The sequence below is a fragment of the Urocitellus parryii genome, chromosome 6 (assembly GCF_045843805.1).
Source record: "Urocitellus parryii isolate mUroPar1 chromosome 6, mUroPar1.hap1, whole genome shotgun sequence".
Taxonomy (NCBI): Eukaryota; Metazoa; Chordata; class Mammalia; order Rodentia; family Sciuridae; genus Urocitellus; species Urocitellus parryii.
This window is the reverse complement of record NC_135536.1, coordinates 3,592,643-3,613,869: the sequence shown is the minus strand read 5'-3', so window position 1 is coordinate 3,613,869 and position 21,227 is coordinate 3,592,643. Positions and strand designations below refer to the sequence as shown.

The 21,227-nt window shown below is 38.8% G+C and overlaps 1 protein-coding gene across 11 annotated transcripts in view; it reads left to right on the top strand.

Annotated features, from left to right (window-relative positions):
* Positions 1 to 21,227, top strand: part of Mark3 (microtubule affinity regulating kinase 3) — a 101,463-nt gene that overhangs the window by 47,089 nt on the left and 33,147 nt on the right. For 9 of the 11 annotated variants that reach the window (XM_026405466.2, XM_026405464.2, XM_026405465.2 and 6 more), the window contains 4 exons: positions 6,935 to 6,983; positions 9,739 to 9,804; positions 14,414 to 14,484; positions 21,019 to 21,075. In XM_026405466.2, the coding sequence (XP_026261251.1) occupies positions 6,935 to 6,983; positions 9,739 to 9,804; positions 14,414 to 14,484; positions 21,019 to 21,075 (243 nt within the window). The remainder of the gene's footprint in view (positions 1 to 6,934; positions 6,984 to 9,738; positions 9,805 to 14,413; positions 14,485 to 21,018; positions 21,076 to 21,227) is intronic. The other 2 variants (XM_077800302.1, XM_077800303.1) reach the window with 2 other exon arrangements.

The following is a 21,227-nucleotide window of genomic DNA, read 5'->3' as shown; positions in this document are numbered from 1 at the left end:
AGAGGCATAGAAGAGAGGGTGTGAGTAATATTGCATCCTTGTCAGTTTGATTTTCTTTGATTTCTGAATTCTTGCTGCTGGGTTTCTGTTCTCGCCACTAAAAGGCTCAGGGGTCACTCTAGTTAAACTGGGCTAACTGGGCTGCACGAAATAACCACACAAGAGACACAAATACCTTTTTCTTTGGGGTTGCTGTGACGGCTCCTCTGACCTTAAGGGTCTGCAGAAAGAGAGAGAGCGAGAGCACACGCTGACCCCTTTTATTGAGGAGAAGCTATTCAAATGAGGCAAGGGGTCAGGTTTCAGGGGGCTGAGTCTATCTTCATGATGTCCACTGTTCAGCAGGTTGACTGACACCTGGGTAGGCCACACCCAAGGGCACAGTAAGAGAAGGGGACACACACAAGGCACTTCCATGGAAGATTCTATCCTAAATAGGGCAAGGGTCACCCGTAAGGTTGGCCTCCCACATCTTGCCACCATACTGGTGGGTATAAAACTGATTCTAACTTTAATTCAGCATTACTGGTTAGAGTACATCTGTGTATGCCTTTGTTTCTTCTGTGAGTGCCTGCTCAAGTCTTTTGTTCAGGGGTGTGTGTGGTACTAGGGGTTGGTACCAGGGGTGCTCTACCACTGAACTGCACCCCCAGCCCATTCTACTTTCCCCCAACGAAGTTCTCAACTAAAATTTGAGATCCCCTTGTCTCAGCCTCCTGAGTATCTGTACCTTGCCCTTGGACAGCCAAGAGACTTAGGATACTTGTTGATAACCAGAGATTAAAATGAAAGGGAGGGATGGGATATAGCTCAGTTGGTAGAGTGCTTGTCTTGCATGCACAAGACCCTGGGTTCAATCCCCAGCATATCAAAGCAAAAAAAAAAAAACCACCCAAAACGAAAGGGAAGCCTAGTGCAGTGGCTCATGTAGTCCCAGCAATTACAGATACGTGCTACTTTCCCAACTTTTTTTCAATTTCTAGTGGTTTTTTTTTTTTTCCCCTTACTCCTTTTAGGTCATTTTATATTCTGGATACTGTTGTGTGTGGCAAATATCTGCCACTTGATGGTTTATCTTCTCACTTTCTTGATGGTATTTTCAATGAAGCAAAGGTTCCTATTTTTGTTTTGTTTTGTTTGTTATCTTTTTTTAACCTTTTCTTTTGTGGCAGGGGTGGGTGGATAATTAAAAATTGAACTCAGGGGTGCTTAATCACTGAGCTACAACCACAGCTCTTTTTATTTTAATTTTGAGACATGGACTCACCGAGTTGCTTAGAGCCTCGCTAAGTTGCTGAAGCTGGCCTTGAACTTGCAATTCTCTTGCTTCAGCCTCCTGAGTCACTGGAATTATAGTTGTGCTCCATTATGCCAGGCTAACCATTTTAAAAATTTAATTTTTAAACTGATAAATAAAGCAAAAATATTACATATTAATAGGATATTTTGATGCATGTCTGCATTTTGTAGTGTTTAGATAAGGCTAAACATATCTATCACCTCAGACATTTATCATTTCTTTATGGTGAAAACTTTCAAAAAGGTTCCTAGTTTCCATGCAATTGATTTTCTCTTATGGTTTGTATTTTTTGTGTCTTCTTTAAGAAGTTCTTCCCAACCTGCATCATAAAGATCCTTGTCTGTTGTCTTCAAAGTTTTATGATCTTTAAATCACCTGACAGTCGTGTGTGTTAAGAGGTAGGGATCCAGTTGCATGGGTTTTCTTGTGTACTCATTGTGACCTGTCACTCCTTTCCTCTGCTCTGCAGTGTGGAGTTTCCATCTGTACACACTCTCTCCCACAGCACCTACACACATTTGTTCATCAGAAGTGATTATTCTGGTTCACTTCACAATGACCATTTTTATATTTTATGTTCATATTTTAAAAATACATATAGGGGGCTGGGGATGTGGCTCAAGCAGTAGCGCGCTCACCTGGCATGCGTGCGGCCCAGGTTTGATCCTCAGCACCACATACAAACAAAGATGTTGTGTCTGTGAAAAACAAAAAAAAAAATAAATATTAAAAAATATTCTTCCCCCCCCCTCTTAAAAAAATACATATAGGTATAAATCTGAGCTACATTAGAAACACAGACGACTTTATGACTTACTCTTCAGGCCATGAGTGACATAGTAAGTCAGAGAAGAGTTAAAGATACAGCAGGTTCAGATACACTTACTATACTGAGCACTCTGAAGCCTCACAGTTGGAAATTAACATGGTGCTGTTCTGTGAATCTCTGGTTAGTCCCTCGTAGTTCCCTCCTGTCCTCTATTCATTTACTGCTCAAGACCTGTGTATCATAAATTATACCTTCTACATAGAAATTCTCAGGTTTTAATTTTCATATCTGAATTTGTACTGCTTTCTGAAAGATTTCACTGACTGCTTTCCAACCCTTTTTTTGAATTTCTTTCTGATACCATAATTCATCCCCAAGCCAGTGATCTTTCTTCAGTGCAATCATGTTCTTTTTTTGCGAATGTGGTGGTTGCTGTTATTTTTTCTTTCTCATTTCTAAATATTTAAAACACCAACTGTAATTTGTTTTTGTTTAAAGTGATCTTATTTCTTCTTCTGGTTTTCCTTTTTCTCTTCATTTTTTTATTTGTTTGTTTGCTTGTTTGTTTGGGGGGGGATACTATGGATTGAATCCAGGGACATTCTACCACTGAGCTATACCCCCAGCCCTTATAATTTTTTATTTTGAGACTGGGTCTCACTAAGTTGCCCATGCTGAGCTTAAAATTGCAGTCCTCTTGCCCTAGCCTCCCACATTGCTGGGACTACATGCATTCGCCATTGTACCAGGCTTCCCTTTTTTTAAATCTCTGGTTGTCACAAGTATCCCAAGACTCTTGGCTGTCAAGAGCAAGGCACAGAAGCACAGAACTGAGTGTCGTGTACATAAGAACTGGATCATAGGTGACTAGGTAGAGATTAAGTCATTCCACTAGAAGATACTAGAATGTCCATTTCTAGATATCTTTCACCTAAGCTGATTTTTCCCAGAAAAAAATAAGGGTAAAGAGACACTCTGATCTCTTTTTCAATACAATGTGAGAAGGGTTGGAGGAGTCCGAGAGACAAGCAAAGAAAATGGGTAAAGAGGATATGTCATCACTCATGGGCTCTTGTTTTCAGGACAAGGTCCCCATGCCTAGATGCTCTGATTCAGCTTTCTGGGAAAATTAGGCTGCCAGCTTCCACCAGGGCAGAAGAGGGGAAGGCACTTTAGTGGGCAGGCTGCAGGAGTTGAGGTGCAGAACAGGGTGTGTGCTTGGGCCACCTCCTCCTCCCTTTACTTCTGGGTATCTCCTCTTCCAAAGAAGAGGTTTGTTGTCATTGTGTCTCCTGCCATGATTTCTAGCACCTGAGGTGTCATTCAGCCTACCACTCAGCAGCCCTCTGTTCTGTCCCATACCTGTATACCCAGAGAAGGGAACCTAAATACATGGCATGTTAATTAGACTAATGTTGTATCTGTAATTCCCTCATGTTCTTTTATATTCCATTTTATTTTCATATTGTTGGTTAAAACTGTCTTTTTCCAAAGATAACACCTGTGCATATCAAGTCCTGGCTGTAGGGACATTTCTTTACTCCTCTGACACAATAGGCTTAGGGTGCTTGATACTCTCTTCACCAGGATCCTGTACCTCTCTTCAAAGGTATGTGAAAATGTGTTGAGGACGCAGATTAATCAGTGAGGGAAGAATTCTTTAATGTTTAATAAATTATTCCTGTTCACGTTTAATGATCTATTAGGTTCACAGATTGTGAAATAGCTGGCATCTTTTTATCTTACTTGTATACAAATTATCAACTTCTAAAAAGCTTCTGTGCCAGAGACCACAAGTTGCTCTTGATCTTCTGTGTCAGCAGCATATATTTGTAAGTTGTTTAATTATTCTGGTTGTCAGTTTCTAGGACAACAGCCTTAGAGTGTGGATCTTTGAGTCCCAACAACTCAGTCTCTAGACATATGCTTAGCCTTTCTTGTCTGTCTTCTCTGTGAAGTAGGGATGATTATATCCCCCTTCAACTTGTAGAATTTAGGTGAGATCATAGATGTGAAGTATCTAACTACTTCACACGCTGGAAGGACTGGGTGACTGTTAGCTTCTGCCCCTGACTGTCCTTGTGTATTTTGACATAGAGTTTATTAACTCATTTTCCGCTTGCCAGTTTCTACCTAGTACATAATTCTGATAGAGAAATATGTGAAGTTAGTGTGGTAATGTCCTGACTCTACCCTGCTAGGAACTCTGGTCCCTTCCTGATGGGTTTTACAGCATGAATCCTTGGCTCCTGCTTTAACGTAGAGGTTCTCAAACTTTTATGTGTTGTCTAACAACTCAGACTCAGCTGTCTCAAGAGGTTTTGGTTGGACGTTAGCCCAGCTGCCATCATCTGAAGGCTTGCTTGGAGCCGGGAGATGTTTTCGAGAGAGGGTGCTTTCACATGGCTGTTGCTGGGACTTGAGTTCACCACTGATTGTGGGCATGTGGACTTACTGCTTTGCCATATGGGCCTATCCACAGTGGTGCTTGAATGTTCTCATGATGCTCAAGCAAGTAATCTGAGAGCAAGAAGGGAGTACTCTCTGGGACCTTATTGGCCTTCAAAGGGCCCCCCTTCTTTGCTTCTGCCACATTCTGTTGGTTAGAAGCAAGTAACTAAGGTTAGCACCCCCCACCCCCGCCATCTACCCCCTATTGGGCATTGAATGAAGGGCCTGTGCATGCTAGCAAGCACTCTATCATTGAGCTACATCTCCAGCCCTTTTTCTTTTCTTTTGATATAGGGTCTTGCCAAATTGCCCAGGCTGGCTTTGAACTTTTGATCCTTCTACCTCAGCCTCTAGATTAGAGGAGATTATAGGCATGCACTGCCATCCCCGGTAGCCCTACCTTTTAAGGGGAGGAATTGTGGACATTTTGAAATGAAGTGCTTGTTGAAAAGTATTATTCTACCTAGTATGGTGGCTACTTGGGAGGCTGAGGCAGGAGCATCACAAATTCAAGGCCTGCCTGTGCAATTTAGTGAGACCCTGTCTCAAAATGAAACAAAAAAGGGGCAGGGTATGTTGTTCAGTGGTAAAGCACTTGCATGCACGAAGCCCTGGGTTTAGTCCCTAGGAGAGACACACACACACACACACACACACAGAGTAAGATTCTCATACCCCATTTCACATGGAATGGTAAGTAGGACCAGGAATCTGTACTTTGCCCCAAACACCCTGTTGAGTAGTGTGGGTAGCCAGGAGTTCCCACGTGGAAACACTACTCTAACCAGAACGGGTTCGCTTGGTCTTCCTTAAATGCCTGAACTAGTCACATCTCTCTATCTTCACTTACTCAGCACACATAAACCCCTTATTCGGAGGTAGACATCCTTTTTAAGTCTGCATAAATCCTTAGAAGTAAGACCCTCCTTCCTTGAATTTTTATAACATTTCATCTTTCCCCTTGTCTTGACTTTGATTCACTTTGTTTCAATCATACTGCACTACTAATAGGAACTAAAAAATAATTGCCTTCATTTGACCTGCTGTCCTGCCAGCAAGCAGAGTAGCAACAGCTCTGTAGCAAGCATCCATTCTTCTAACAGGATTGAAGCCCTGTGGCCATTAGAATGCCATGGAGGCAGGCTCACACCACACTTCTTGGTATTTAGTGCTTACTTGCAGGCTTTTATCAAACAAATTGTGTTCTGTTAGGTGCCAGGCTTGGTTTCAGGCTCCTGTGGATGAAAAGGTTATAATAAACAGGTGTACAAAAATGCATAATCACAACCTAAAAAGACATTCTAAGGAAAAAGTGAATAGATGGTTCTATTATAAAACAAAGGAGACTTACCCAGAGAGCTTCTGAGAATCTGCCCAAGACTTGAACAGTGAAAAGAAGAGACTTTAACTTAGCATGTTCTAGCAACTAAAAAGAGTCAGGGTGCCTGGTGTGGATGCTGGAAGGACATAATGAAGGATAATAATGAAGGACAGAAGCTGCAAAGTATAGGGCTGTCAGGCCATGGACAGGGCTTAGTTCTGAATGCAGCATCCCATGCTGTCCCCATATGGTATCCAAATTGGAGGTCTCACCTGGGTTCACTAGTATGGCTTTGTTCAGCTGGCAGGGGTTGGACTCAGGACATTGGGTCCTTCTTTGTATGTACTACCTTTCATCATCAAGAGAGCAGTTCCTAATGCCCATGCATTTTATCCACCCTCTGCTTGCTTCAAATCTGCTAATGTTGCATTGGCCACAGCAAGTAATAGAGCCAAGTCTTAAGTCAGCATGAAAGGGGTACTCCACAACTGCATGTTCCTGGAGGCGCCTGGCTCACAAGAGTTTCTAATACTGCACTCTATAGCAGCCTCCATGCTGCATTACTCATCATCTCCAATGAGGATTCCCATGTTGGTTTTGTTCAGAATATTGTCATATAACTCTTGGAATTGTTAATCTCACATGCTGACGATGTAGTTCCTGGAACTGCATGAGTTTGATTCACAGAAGTGAAATTCCTGAATAGATGCTGAATCAAACTAAGTTTAATCACAGGCCAGCCTCAGCAACTTAGCAATTAAACTTTAACCTGTGATTTAGCCTGCGATTAAACTTAAGTCCGAGCTGTTTTCAAGATCACAAAAAGAATTTAAGAATCTGGTACTCTCCCCTTTGGAATCACTGCTGTTGTCCATAAATGAAAGCATTTGGAAATAATGTTTGGTAATAGGTTACAAACCTACTTCAGAGTTACTCCAGACTTTTATGTTAGTCTTAGGTATGGGACAATAAATATTAGCTACAAATCAGCATCTAAGAGAAAATTTAAATTTCTTTTGCAACAGTGAAGTATGTTTAATAACATGGGGGGTTGTCTTTCTTTTTTTTTTTTTCTTTTTCTTTTTTTTTTTAGCTCTTCAGAGAAGTAAGAATAATGAAGATTTTAAATCATCCAAACATAGGTACTTTCTGCTTTCTTAAATATTTTTGGGTCTAAATGCATTCTTGAAAAGTATGTCATAAAACTAAACAGGTATTCCCAAAGTGATAGGACATGATAGGACACTCCTTCCCAATCCTCAGCCCAGGTACACTTTTAATAAATTATGTATACAAGTTGATCATTTGTATTAGCCTTTCAAAATTACTGAAGACAGGTTAAAAGCTCAGGCATTAAATAAGCATCTGAATTTAAAGTTTTAATGTAGTAGAAACATCCATAGTCAAGACTATAATTTTCTAATTTTTTAATGTATTAGAAAATATAATTGTATTTCATTAATAGAATGGAATTATAGAAAGAATAATATTTTCAAAGATATAATATTTTTTTGCTATGATTGTGTTACTACAAAATACTTGTATGCTGAATCACATTTAGAAGATGGGATACTTGCTGGGGATATACCTCAGCTGGTAGAGTGCTTGCCTCGCATTATAAGGCCCTGGGTCCAATTCCCAGCACAACCAAAAAAAAAACAAACAAAAACAAAAACAAAAAAAGATGGGGTACTAGAAGCCAGGGACTGTAGTGCATGCCTATAATCCCAGCAACTCATAAGGCTGAGGACCACAAGTTTAAGGCTAGCCTCAGCAATTTAGTGAATCCCTGACTTAAATTTTTTAAAAAATGGGGATGTAGCTCAGTGGTCGAGTGCTGCTGGGTCAAATTCCCAATACTGCCAAAAAGTGGGGTGGTGCAGGGGGGATAGTTGTTATCTAATGACATTTTTATAGGAATTTTATTTAAAAAGAGATTTATTTTATGTGTCCTCTGTACACACAACATTGCCAGGTGTTTAAAAATGAAGTAATATGGTTTTGCTGCCCTTGTAGTAATTGTTGGAACAGGATTAAATATGCAAATTATCTAACACTGACATGTATCCCAATGAAAATTTTGTTGTCATATATATCATAATAGGGCTTTTTAAATAATATTACTCCATTTTATATAGTAGTAGCAACTACAGTCTAAGTGAGAGGGCTGGTGTGTAGTGTTGAGGACAGGCTGTGCACAGCTAGGCATAAGGACAGAAGGACAACGTGGAACCACAGAGTCCTTACTCAGAGCTGGACTCGACTGTGGACTTGAGAAAGGGAGTATACCTTGTGTCGTCCAGTCAGCTACCATCACTTAAGGGCATTGTTGTTTTGTATATACAAAGAACAAAAAATGCTACCAAGCCATCATCCTTATGTCAGGGGATAGTAATTAAAATGTGAAACAAATGCACAGCTCAGAAATCAATGAAGTAATATACTTGAAGAGAAGAAAGATCGCAAGGAAGGTAAAACAGGAAGAAAGCTGCTTTTTTTCCCTTTTCATTTCAACCCTTTGAGGTTAGCCAGCCAGTTCTGAGCTTCACATTTCAATTTTTCACCAAGAAAACAAAACTATTACCTAGAACTAACTTTAACATATTAATTTATCCTTTAATTAGTTAAAATTGTATCCTGGTTATAGAATTTCCTACTTATTAAATGATAAATATCTTTGATATTAAAATTTTTTAAAATTTCTATTGTATTACAATAATTTTTCCAGGGCTGGGGATGTAGCTCAGTGGTAGAATGCTTGCCCGGCATGTGTGAAGCCCTTGGTTTGATCCCCAGCACCCAAAATATAAAAATCCTTCTCCATAAGAGCCAAAATTTGCATTAGAATATTAAAGAATTTCATTTTTTTGTTGGTTTATCAACACATATACCTTAACTTTCCCAAATGTTTTTTCTTAAAATCTGAACATATTTCAGTCTAAGAAATGGTCTGATGGTTTTGTTCTTCAGTTCATCTGATATTTATTGATTATGCCATTGTGAACTTTGACCTAGTACTCTACTGAGGCATCAGAAAAATCACCTGCTCTATAACAGATGAGCATACCTCTCTTTTGGATTAATTTAATTTTAAAGACAGTATAACAAAGCAAATATGTAAAATGATGACTTGATAGCTTTAGAGGTATATTTTAATCTGTGACAATGAACAATATTATACTATCCCCTTGAAAATCAATCTTTTTTTATTCATTTTTTTAGTGGTAGTTGATTTATTTGTGGTGCTGAGGATTGAACCCAGGGCCTCACACATGCTAGGCGAGCATTTCTGCCACTGAGCCACAACCCCAGCCCTGAAAATCATTCTTACAAAAAAATTTTTTTTCAGTTAATTGCCTCATAATCCCTTCTACCTTTTTCCATTACTGGCCTCAGCATAGTGATGAAGAAACCCCTGTTCTTTGAGAGTTAAGCTCCCTAAGCAGCAAGTCTCAGTTGGAATCACCTCTGTAAGGCTGTGGTGACAAGTGAGCAGACTCACACTTGCAGTGCAGAGTAGATCTGGGCCACCCCTGCCAGCTGAGAGAAGTAGGTATGAAAGGTAGGCTTCTGAGTGCAGCTGGCCCACACAGACATAGGAACAGGGACAGGGATAGAAGAAATAGAGCACATACACTTGGCAGCACCCTGACAGCATCAGATCACCCAGAAGTGGTCTTTATTTTTATAGAATTCTTTATTTTTGTAAAAACTTTTAGTATGGGAAAAATTCCTGAGAACATTATTTTAGAGGCCAGCTGTTAAAATCTTTAACAGGGAAAAATTGCTTCTCATAGTTGGAGTTTGTATGTGCATGGTTTATGCTTAAAGACTTTTGTTTCTGTTTTTGTTTTTTTTTTTTTTTATTTTTCTCTTGCATCCTCTCCCCTTCCTCAGTGAAGTTGTTTGAAGTCATTGAAACTGAAAAAACACTCTACTTAATCATGGAGTATGCAAGTGGAGGTAAGCACATCTGTGTGAATCAGGGTTGCTTTTCTTCTTTTTCAAAAGAATGCACAGCACACTGCCCATAGGCAGGTAATTGTTAAGGTTTTATTTAACATCCAGAGTTATAATACTCTAGGATAGGGTCAGAAAGCTGACCCTTAGCAGTTCTATGGATTGCAGTAAGTGTTTCACTATTAGCAATAATGATATCCAAGTTGTTGGGTTTTTGCATTGTTGTAAAATATTCAACACATAACGTCTTACCATTTTCGACTGTATGATTCAGTGCCATTCGGCATATTCTCATTACTGTTCATCCCTCATGAATATCCATCTCCAGAAATTTTCCATTTTCCTAAACTAAAGTCATTCCTCTTCCCACTAAACCCTAACAGCTCATTTCCCTCTTCCTCAGTCCCTGGAAGCCAGCCTTCTACTTCCTGATTCTGTGAGTTTGACACTGTAGGTAGCACTATGATAGGATCATGCAGTGTTTGTCCTTTGTGCCTGGCTTGCTTCACTTAGCATAATGTCCTCAAGGTTATCTGCACCATGGCATGTGTCAGAGTTTCCTTCCTCCTTAAGGTCAAGTAATGTTCTTTGTGTGTGTTTGTGTGTGCGCGCACTCTCCATACCTCTTTTATCACAGGTGTTTTGAATTTTTTAATATATGAACACATTAGTGTGTTGGGAAAAAATGTGTACTACATGTTAGATCCTTTTCTTTATCAGATTTTCAAATCATTGATGTCCATCTTTGCAAAGGCTAGAAATGATGGTTACAGTACAAATGACAGATTTTCTTTAAAATGAAGATTAAGGGCAAGTAATTATTTGCCTACAAAGTTGTAAAAACTAGATTTTGTATCTATCAGCAGTGCATGAATACAGCTGCTGTCTTTTATAAGGACTCTGGTTTCAGGGTTGAGGTTGATAGGGCTGCTCTGCCCATGTAGTGCAGAAGCTTTCCCATTCATCTTTTTTTGTGTTCCCTACTTCTAGCACTGTGCTGAGCACATAGCAGATACTAAAAAATAAGAATTAGGCTGATTTGTGAAATTATAAACTCCTGGAGATAAATCCAGTTGTACTCTATAGGATCATAGTTTTATTTTATTGTTTGTTCTTTGATCAAGGTTGCAAAATCTGGGGATGGAAGGTTGAATCACAGCCTCATTGTACCAAGTTAACCATTAAGTTAAAAGATTCTAAACCTGTTTTGGGAAAGAAAGAATTATTGTAAGCGTACCTCTGGCACCACTCTTTCATACTCTTAATTGAATTGTATTTTATATTTTATTTTATTTATTTATTTATTTTTAATATTTATTTATTTTTTAGTTTTTTTGGTAGAGACAACATCTTTGTTTGTATGTGGTGCTGAGGATCAAACCCAGGCCGCAGGCATGCCAGGGGAGCACGCTACCGCTTGAGCCACATCCCCAGCCCATGTATTTTATATTTTAAATTTGCAGTTTGGGAAATTAGTTGGGATTTTTCAAATTTGAGGAGTGGGAGGGAGGAAGAGCTGAACTCTGTATGGAGTTCCAGCACTTGCTCATCCCACAGGCAAACTATACAGAATAATCCTTATAACCTCCCTTGTTTGTGTGGTCTTGTTCAAGGTGCTTATTCTCTCTGGCCTCTTTGACTTTCACAGCAATTCCATGATGTGACCAAGCTGTAAGCCATGGCTTTTACCAATGAGGAATGGAAACTGGGTAGGCTCTAGAGTCACACCCCTACACCTGGAGCAAACATGTCATGACAGCATATAGTCTCTCCAGTTTGTTGGTCATGGCTTTCTGTTCCCACCTATTTTAGGTGCCCAGGCCACAGATTGCTCTATAATCAAGACAAACATGTCTTGAGAAGCATCCATGTTTAGTAGAAAGAGGATGGACTTTGGAAAAGAATTGTGAGTCAAGCCAGTGATCCTCATTGGCTCTGTGACCAGAGGAGTAATCCGTCTGGGGGCTTCACAGTGGGCATGCTGACAGCCCTCAGCATTTATAACAGCACTTCATTCTTGTAACCACCTCAGCAAACACTGTCAATCTCTAGGACATACCACAAACACTTCATTAAATTGATTACCCTTGAGCTGGGGTGTAGCTCAGTGGTAGAGTGCTTGGCTTGTTCGAGGTGCCCCCAACACACACACACACACACACACACACACCACACGCACACACGCAAAAAAAATTATTATTTTTTATTTTAAAAAATAAATTGACTGCCCTTTCCCCTCCAGCTTGGTACCTTTTGATTTGGTGGACTTGTAAAGCTTTAGAACTGCAAAGAATCTTAGAAATCATCCAAGGCAAAAGAAAAGAAATAAATAACTCAGGGTAGCTATCAAAATTTTTATAGAGTCTAGTCTCCAAAAGGTTGTGCTGTGCCAAGGGTCCATAGCTTGTTGGTTGCAGGATGTGAACTAGAGCTAAGGGCGTTCTGAACTGCTCTATCCAGTGTCTTACCAATTGTGTGTTCCCTGGCCTGGGCAGGAGTGCCACTCAGCTTTTTTTCTCTAGTAAACAGCCTTTAGATGTTTCAGTTCAGCTGCTTAATCTGAGTGTTAATACATTTTTAATAAGGATAAAAAAGATCTTGGTTGCATTCCTGGCTTATAAGTTGGATTCCTTACTTATAACTTAGTAATTATAAATTTGCTTTGTGATTCTAGAAATCTCATAAGAGGTTTATGTTCCATTCATTTGGAATTTATAAAAACAATATAATTTTTAAAAATTATATTGACATATTTGGACTTTGTCATTGTTTCTCTATGACAGCAAATGAGCTGTTTTTTAAGTCAGACTGCCTTCTGTATATATAATAATAACGCATCTTCACATCTTTAGTTTTTTTTTTACTTGCTAACCACTTGTTTGATGATGTATGCTTCTCTATAAATAGAAAGATCATTTACTTAGAAAATGCTGACACTTTACTGAATTGACATTTAGCTCACAATTCATCATAATTAAATGCATTGTGAATGTAAATTAATATGGAAAGTCTTTTAAAAGACCATACAGTTGAGTGATAAATGGAAATATTTTTACTCATCCATTATTTAAAATGCATTTATTCAGAGTTAGGGTAAATAGTTTTAAAGCCAAAGATACTCATGTATAATTTAGAATGACTTTAAGTCTCGGAATGTTTTAGTTGAATGTTGTCACTAAGCTGATGTAGGTCCATGTTTCTTTCACGTATTAGGTAGACATGGTTCCCAAAAGCATCATCCTTTAAATTTTTAAAATAAGGATTGTTTCTGTGGATTTCAGGGGTGGTGTTTCCTCATTCTAAATTGATGAGCACTTAACACTAATACTGTGTTCTCTGAGGTGCCTCCTCTTCCCCAAGGAATTAACACTGTGTGGAAATGCACTTGGATGCTGGATAGCGAGCTCTGCCAGTGTCATCTGCATTATGTCCTGAGCCCCATTGCTCATCCACTGCACATCCCACTCTGGGCCGTTACTGTCATGCCTGGCTTGATTTTTGCACAGGTCTTCCAATTGGTTCCCTGTCCTTCCTCTTGGCTTACTCCTTCCCCTTGTTATATCCATTGATCTTTTTAAGAGGTCAGTCATTTTTCTCATCTCTGCTTCTCGTCTCATCTGCAGTAAAGCCAGAGTTTTTTCCAAAGCCTCTTGGGTCCTCCACAGTTGCCCTCTCCCCGTTGCTTATGCCTCACTAGGCACATGACTGCCTTGCTTCTTTCTCCTACTTACCATAGACTCTTCCTCTCAGAGAACTACATTCATTGTTCACTCTCTAAGGTCCCCAGCAGAGTGCAAGGAAGCTCACATTCTTCCTGTTTATTCCCACCTTTTCTACATCACACTTTCAGTTCCTCTCATGTACTAGGTGCATGCTTGTTCACTGTCTCCCTACTAAAAGGCAAACTCCATGGGGCAAGGGGCTTTGCCAAAAGTCACTGTTGCATTTTTCCAGAACCTGGAACAGTGCCTGGCAGTTACTAGGCACTCAATAAATGTTTGTTGAATGAATTAACACACTCAGTAAATACTTTGTGGCCATCATCCAACAAGGAGAACGGCTTCTTTTAACCCAAATAATTTAATTCATTTTAACTTTCCATTTTCATTGCTCAGTTTTTATAAAGCATATTGAAAACATGTAAAATGAAAAAAAACCTATTAAATGGAAGTTGTATAATTTAAGCATATGAGAATTTAATTTTAAGGCTTTTCTCCAGCTTAAAGATTTTACTGGTGAACTTAAATACCCAGTGAAACTTTATCCTAGCTTAATTCACATTCCACATATTTCTGGCTAACTTCATACTGGTATAAAAAAAAAATTATTTGTGGATGGTAACACACACCTATAATCGGAACAACTCAGGAGACTGAGTCAGGAAGGTCACAAGTTCTAGGCCAGCCTCAGCAACTTGGTGAGGCCTTGAGCAACTTAGTGAGACACTGTCTCAAAAAGGGCTGGGGATGTAACTCAGTGGTAAAGTACTCCTGGATACAGTCTCCCTGCCACCAACAAAATTTAGAGTAGTACTAAAAGTGAAACATTAACAATTTCTGGGAAAATTAATGCTCAGAAGTAAAACTTCTCTTTTTATTTCTCTCAATTATAGGTGAAGTATTTGACTATTTGGTTGCACATGGAAGAATGAAGGAAAAAGAAGCAAGAGCTAAATTTAGACAGGTATGAATTCACGTCTTTAGCTGATTAATTTACTTAATTTATATTGACAAACCCTGAAGCAAACAAGTGTTTGCCTCTATTAGTGCTCATGACACCCATTGGGTGGAGCAGAGGATGACCATTTTGTTCAACAAAAATTTATTAAGTGGGGTTGGAGATGTAGCTCAGCAGTAGAGTGCTTGCCTAGCACATGTGAGGCCCTGGATTCGATCCTCCGCACCACATAAAAATAAATAAGTAAAATAAAGGTATTATGTCCTACTACAACTAAAAAGTAAATATTAAAAAAAAATTATTAATGGGGCTGAGGATGTGGCTCAAGTGGTAGCATGCTCGCCTAGCATGTGTGAGGCCCGGGTTCGGTCCTCAGCACCACATACAAACAAAAGATGTTGTCCGCCAAAAACTAAAAAATAAATATTAAAAAAAAATTTATTGAGTGGCTGGGGATATATCTCAGTTGGAAGAGTGCTTGCTTCTCATGCACAAGGCCATGGGTTGAACCCCAGTACCATAAAAAAATATATATAAATATATTAAGTACCTTTCATGCCTGAGGCAGGTGTTAGTGGTAGCCATGTGTTTCCCCAGAGCTTTGTAATTGAGACATCAATCTCTAAACATTGACCTTTGGCAGTTTAACTTTAAAAATCTAGAGCTTTGCCAGGTGCAATGGAGTATGCCTGTAATTCCAGCAGCTTATGAGGCTGAAACAGGAGGATGGCGAGACCCTGTCTCAAAAATAAAAAATAAGGGCTGGAGATATAGCTCAATTGATAGATTGTTTGCTTCGCTTCCACAAGGCCCCAGGTTCAATCCCCAGCACCATAAAAAACATAAAATAAAAAATAAAGCCAGGCACTGTGCTTACACACCTGTGTAATCCCAGCATCTCGTGAGGCTGTGAAGGATTGTGAGTTCAAATTCAGCCTCAGCAACTAGTGAGGCCTTAATCAACTCATCAAGACCCTGTCTCTAAGTAAAATATTTTAAAAGGCTGTGGAGTTATGGCTCAGTAGTTAAGCACCCCTGGGTTAATTTTAAAATAAATAAATAAATATTATAAATTAGATTTTAAAAATAATAAATTTGTAAATATACACACACACACACACACACACACACACACACACACACACACACATATACACGGTTAAATCCCTAGTACCACAAAAAACAAAAACAAAATCTAGAATCTTTCGAAGATGCCTGTGATTACATTAATTAAAACCATTTTAGCCAAGCATAGTAGGGTGCTCCTTTTAAAAATTTTTAAAAAGCAAACTGTATCAGTTTTTTTTTCTTCAGTTTTCATTGGACACAACATCTTTATTTTATTTGTATGTGGTGCTGAGGATTGAACCCAGCGCCCTGCGCATGCCAGGCAAGCGCGTTACCGCTTGAGCCACATCCCCAGCCCCCTATTTCAGTTTTTAGCAAGAAGAATATCACAGTCCCAAAATTCACTTAGTTTTTTCTTTACCCCACACTTTAAAGAGTTTCTAATTTTAATTAACTGATTTTAAGTATAAAGGTGACATAACTCTCCATTAATAATCATTTATCAATTGACCATCACCTCCCAGACACTTGTATAAATTAATGTAAATCATGCAGCAGCCTTGTGGATTAAGGATTAGCATAATACTCATTTGCTAAAGATAAAAAACTTAAGACATGTAAAGATTTAACAGTTTACCCTGTATTTTCATGTCTGTCACGTGGCAGACCTGATATAGATTCAGACCCAGGCTCTCTCACTTCAAAACTAGTCTTAACTCTTTAAATACTAAGTTTTCAATATTGAGAATATTTCAATGAAATTGACACAGTTGCATTAAAATAGGTTGGAAATCATAATCTAACGTATTATCATTACTAATATCAATGAATATTTTCAGTAATTATTCACCTGTTAATATTCTCAAAAGAATAGAACTCTAAAAAATAGGCATTTATTTAAAGTTATGAAAAGTGGTATATTTGTTGCATAGTTTAAGTTTTTAGGTGTTCCATTAAGGGGATGATGGGACACAATGTGTTCATCGTGCATTGTCCTAATGTGAAGATCAGGGATCAGCAGGCTCTTTGTGAAAAGACCAGACAATGCATATTTCAGTCTCAATGGGCCATGTGGTTTCTGTTGCAACTGAACTCTGCTCTGTTGCACAGGAGCAGCCACGGCTCAAACGAGTGTGACTGTATTCCAGTGAAAGTTTATTTGCAAAAACAGGGCTGGGCCGATTGAGCACATAGGCCATAATTTGCCAACAGACTTAAATAAAAGAAAGGGCACAGGTGCGTTATTACTTTTAAATTAATTCTGGGCTGGGGATGTAACTCTGAGGTAAAGCATGTGCTTATAGCAGGGACATAGCCCTGGGCTCAATCTCTAGTATCAAAAATAAATCAATTAATTAACTCAGTGCTCTCACAGTTAAAGTTCTGTATTTAAAAGGCAGTATGGCCTCATTTCTCTTAGAACCTTTAAATTTTTGTTTTATTCACTTATAAGTTTGTCAGGATGAATAGGAGATTTTATTTAAAGTTTCATATGTTTGGAAAGGTGATTTTAGCTGGTTTTCTAGTTTTCTCTTAACAGTGTCTCCTTTGATTTGCTAGTCTCGTGTTTATAGTTAAGGGTTCATCTATAAGTTTCTTAACTTTTGCTGTTGCTTAAATTTAATTTAAAAGTTTAAATTAAAAGTGCTACTAATAGTACTTTGAATTAAAAATCTTTTCAATATCAAAGTTGAGCTGGGCATAGTGGTGCGTACTATAATCCCAGCTGCTCAGGAGACTGAGGCAGGAGGATCACAAGTTAGAGACCAGCCTGGACAACTTAGCAAGACCCTGTGTCAAAATAAAAAACAGAAAGGCCTGGGGATACTTGTAGAGCACCCCTGTGTTCTATCTCTGTCACCACCAAGAAAAAAAAAAAATCAAGAAATCAACTAACTGTGGTTATGGTTATCATTTAACTTCTCTGGTCCTTTTTTTTTTTTTTTTAAGAGAGAGTGGGGGGGGGAATTTTTTTTTAATATTTAGTTCTCGGCGGAAACACATCTTTGTATGTGGTGCTGAGGATCGAAACCGGGCTGCACGCATGCCAGGTGAGCGTGCTACCACTTGAGCCACATCCCCAGCCCTCTGATCCTTTTTTTAGCCATAAAAAGATAAAATTACACTTGATGAATTCTGTAGTTTTTCTATTTCTAATATTGTTTCATTCTGTTGTGTATGAAAGGAAACTCAAATTTTTATTAGAAAACAAAACCAGTCTGTTCCTTTTCATAACTGTATTCTTTTTTAAAAAAAACATATTTATTTTTAGTTGTAGTTGGACACAACTAAACTTTTATTTCACTTGTTTATTTTTGTATGTGGTGCTGAGGATCGAACCCAGGGTCTCACACAGTGCAAGGCGAGCGTTCTACCACTGAGCCACAACCCCAGCCCCCATAACTCTATTCTTAATAGAAACTGGCCACCTAAATTAAGCCAAGAGATTTTCCCTCCTTCAACTTAAATTTCTTTCCATCCAAGAGAATCTGATTTGCACTGGTAGTCTGATTATAGGGAAAGGGCATGTCCAGGTAGCCAGAGCAGGCAGCAGTTGAGGACCTACACCATAACCCACCACCTCTACCACCCCACCTCCAGCCCTCAGATTTGTCAGAGAGACTTGGACATTTATGTTGCGAAAATTAATCAGATTTTTATTTGAAATTCCCTGCAGAAATTGTGAAGCCTGTTTGAGGAACCTCTTATTAGTTGGACCAGTAAAAATGGCTTATTTGTTTGTGCCTTTAGTTTGTTTGTGTACATAGAAAGACTGTCCTCCCTTCTGGTGGCTAATGGCCTTAGACAGCTCCTTCAGACCTGGCAGCACCAGGTGCAATACTGTGTTTTTACTTTCTAATTGCTGTGCCTTCTACAAATCATCACAACTTTGACTAAAAAAAAAAAAAAGTCTAAGTTTTTCTGTTTATGACAAAGAGTAAGGTGTTCTACATCCACAGGATGCTGGGTGTGATCCTTTTTGTGCCATGCAGAGGCCCTTGGTTCCACCTTCCTTCTCAAAGGATCCCTTGTCCCACTGCTCACCATTTCCATTCTCCTCACTACATCTGCCATCTCAGTCGCTTGGTTGCACTCTTGCTCTTCTCCAAGACAAGGAATAGACTCCTGGCTACATCTTCTTTTCTTATCTATTTCTTGGTGGGCTGGTAATGTTGATGTTTCTGTCCTTTCTTGAGTGAGCAAAAGTGAATTAGGCTAACATTCTTATTTTAACCTAGAAAACATCTAGAATCTCAGCCTGCCTCTAGCTAATAACAGAACACAAGAAAACAGTGGGTTTAAGTTGCATATTTTTAGGGATTGTGTCAACAGGTTAGCTTTGAGATGTTTAGAGCTAAAGAAAGAGAAATGAACTGGGAATGGACAGGAAATTATCAAATGTGATTCAAAAGCAGAATTTAAAAATAACCTACAAAAAGAAATCTCAATATGAGGGGGGAAAAATAAGAGGGAAAACTAATATAAATGCTGAATGGGACCAGGCAGCAGTAAGGTAAGATTTACCTGTGTCATAGGTAGATTTTGTTGGGAAAGCAAAGCTATTTCATCTCCCTGTTTTCATGTTGATAGAATTCAATAGCAGTAGTGTTAATCCAGACTAATACATGCTCTGAAACCCATGTTTTGGCATTGGAATGTTTGTATCTTTAGTTGATTATGAGTGGATCTCATATTCTGAAAAATTTTTTAATAAATATTTTTAGTTGTAGTTGACACAATACCTTTATTTTATTTATTTATTTTTATGTGGTGCTAAGGATCAAACCCAGGGCTTGGCACATGCTAGGCGAGCGCTCTACCGCTGAGCCACAACCCCAGCCCCATGAAGCTTTAGTACTTTATTTAAAATAAATATTCATGGGGCTGGGGTTGTGGCTCAGTGGTAGAGCGCTTGCCTAGTATGTGCCAGGCCCTGGGTTCCATCATCAGCACCACATAAAAATAAAAAAATAAAGATATTGTGTTCAGTTACAACTGAAAAATAAGTATTAAGAAAAAATTTTAGAAAATAAAGTACTAAAGCTTCTTAATGAAGCCCTGATTTTGGTATTTATCCCATTCTGACCCCAACCTAGTTTCTCCTTTCTGCTTATTTTGAACCAAAATATACAACAGTCCTCTCTATGCTTTTATGTCCAGCATAAGTGTGTCCATTTGGTTTATATTTTTGGAATGATGATGATTTGGAAAAACAAACAATATTTTCATTGTAATCCCAGTTTTGTATATACAAAATCATGTACATCCAAATGCATATGCAAAATACCAAAAAAAAAAAAAAAGACTAGAAGCAAATACAACAAAATAACTGGAGGTATTCAATATTTGATGGTAGTGTAGGCATACACTTACATGTATTTTTTTATATTTTTTAAAATTTCCTTAATGAGCATATAAAGCTTCCGACTATTTAAAGTTACCAGTAATTGTGAAATGTCAGTAAACAGTTGTTTAGGGCTGGGGATGTGGCTCAAGCGGTAGCGCACTCGCCTGGCATGCGTGCGGCCCGGGTTCGGTCCTCAGCACCACATACAAAAAAAACAAAGATGTTGTGTCCGCCGTTGGCTAAAGAAAAACACATCTTTTCTGAAAGTGAGTGGAGCCCTTGTTGATGCATGTAGTAATTATCACAGTTCATAGTTCACACACGATCAGCATCCATTCTTCCATTTTAAGAAAGAGGAAACTAACACCGGAGAGGTAAGTAACGTTAGCTGACAGGAACAGGGAGTATTATGGGGAGAAGCATGGAAGAGGGGTGCTGAGCAGACACCCGGATGAAGGGTCTGCCACTGCTGGTTGGTGGTGAGTTACCTCACAGGTCATGATAAGTGCCCAGAAGCACTGGGCCTGTCCTCTCTGAAAAATAAGTGGAATATTAACAGAGTCCAAGAAAACTGGAGAAGACTGGAAAAAAATCCTTACATTTACCTTCCTGCTTTCATCCTTACATTCTCAAAATTGAAAAGTTCAAAATATAAGAAATTGTTTTCAGGGGCCTGGGGTTGTGGCTCAGTGGCAAAGCACTTGCCTCGCACATGTAAGGCACTAGGTTCCATCCTCAGCACCACATAAAATAAATATAAATAAAAAGTTCATCTATAGCTGAAAAATATTTTTAAAAATTGTTTTCAAAAATTCACACAATTCAAGTGCTTAGATTTTTTTTTTTTAACATGGGAACATTGATGAAGCTTTCATCTTTTGTTTTATTTTTGATACTAGGGATTGATACTAGGAACACTTAACCACTGAGCCACATCCCCAGTGCTATTTATTTATTAGTTGTCAATGGGCCTTTAGTTGTTTATATGTGGTGCTGAGAATTGAACCCAGTGCCTCACACGTGCTAGGCAAACACGCTACCGCTACAACCCCAGCCCACAAAGCTTTCCTCTTAATTACACATCTGTACCAGGAGTAACTAATCTTCTCCTCTTACCCACCTAGATCGTGTCTGCAGTACAGTATTGCCACCAAAAGCGGATCGTTCACAGAGACCTCAAGGTACGTCCAAGTGTCCTTGCTCAGTGGATGTTCAGCTCACTCAGTGGCTATTTCACAAATGAGGCATGTATTAGATGTGTTATTAAAGAGGAAAAAATAAATCCTATGACAATTGAATTCTATTCATCAAATTATAGAAAGGAGTATTAAAA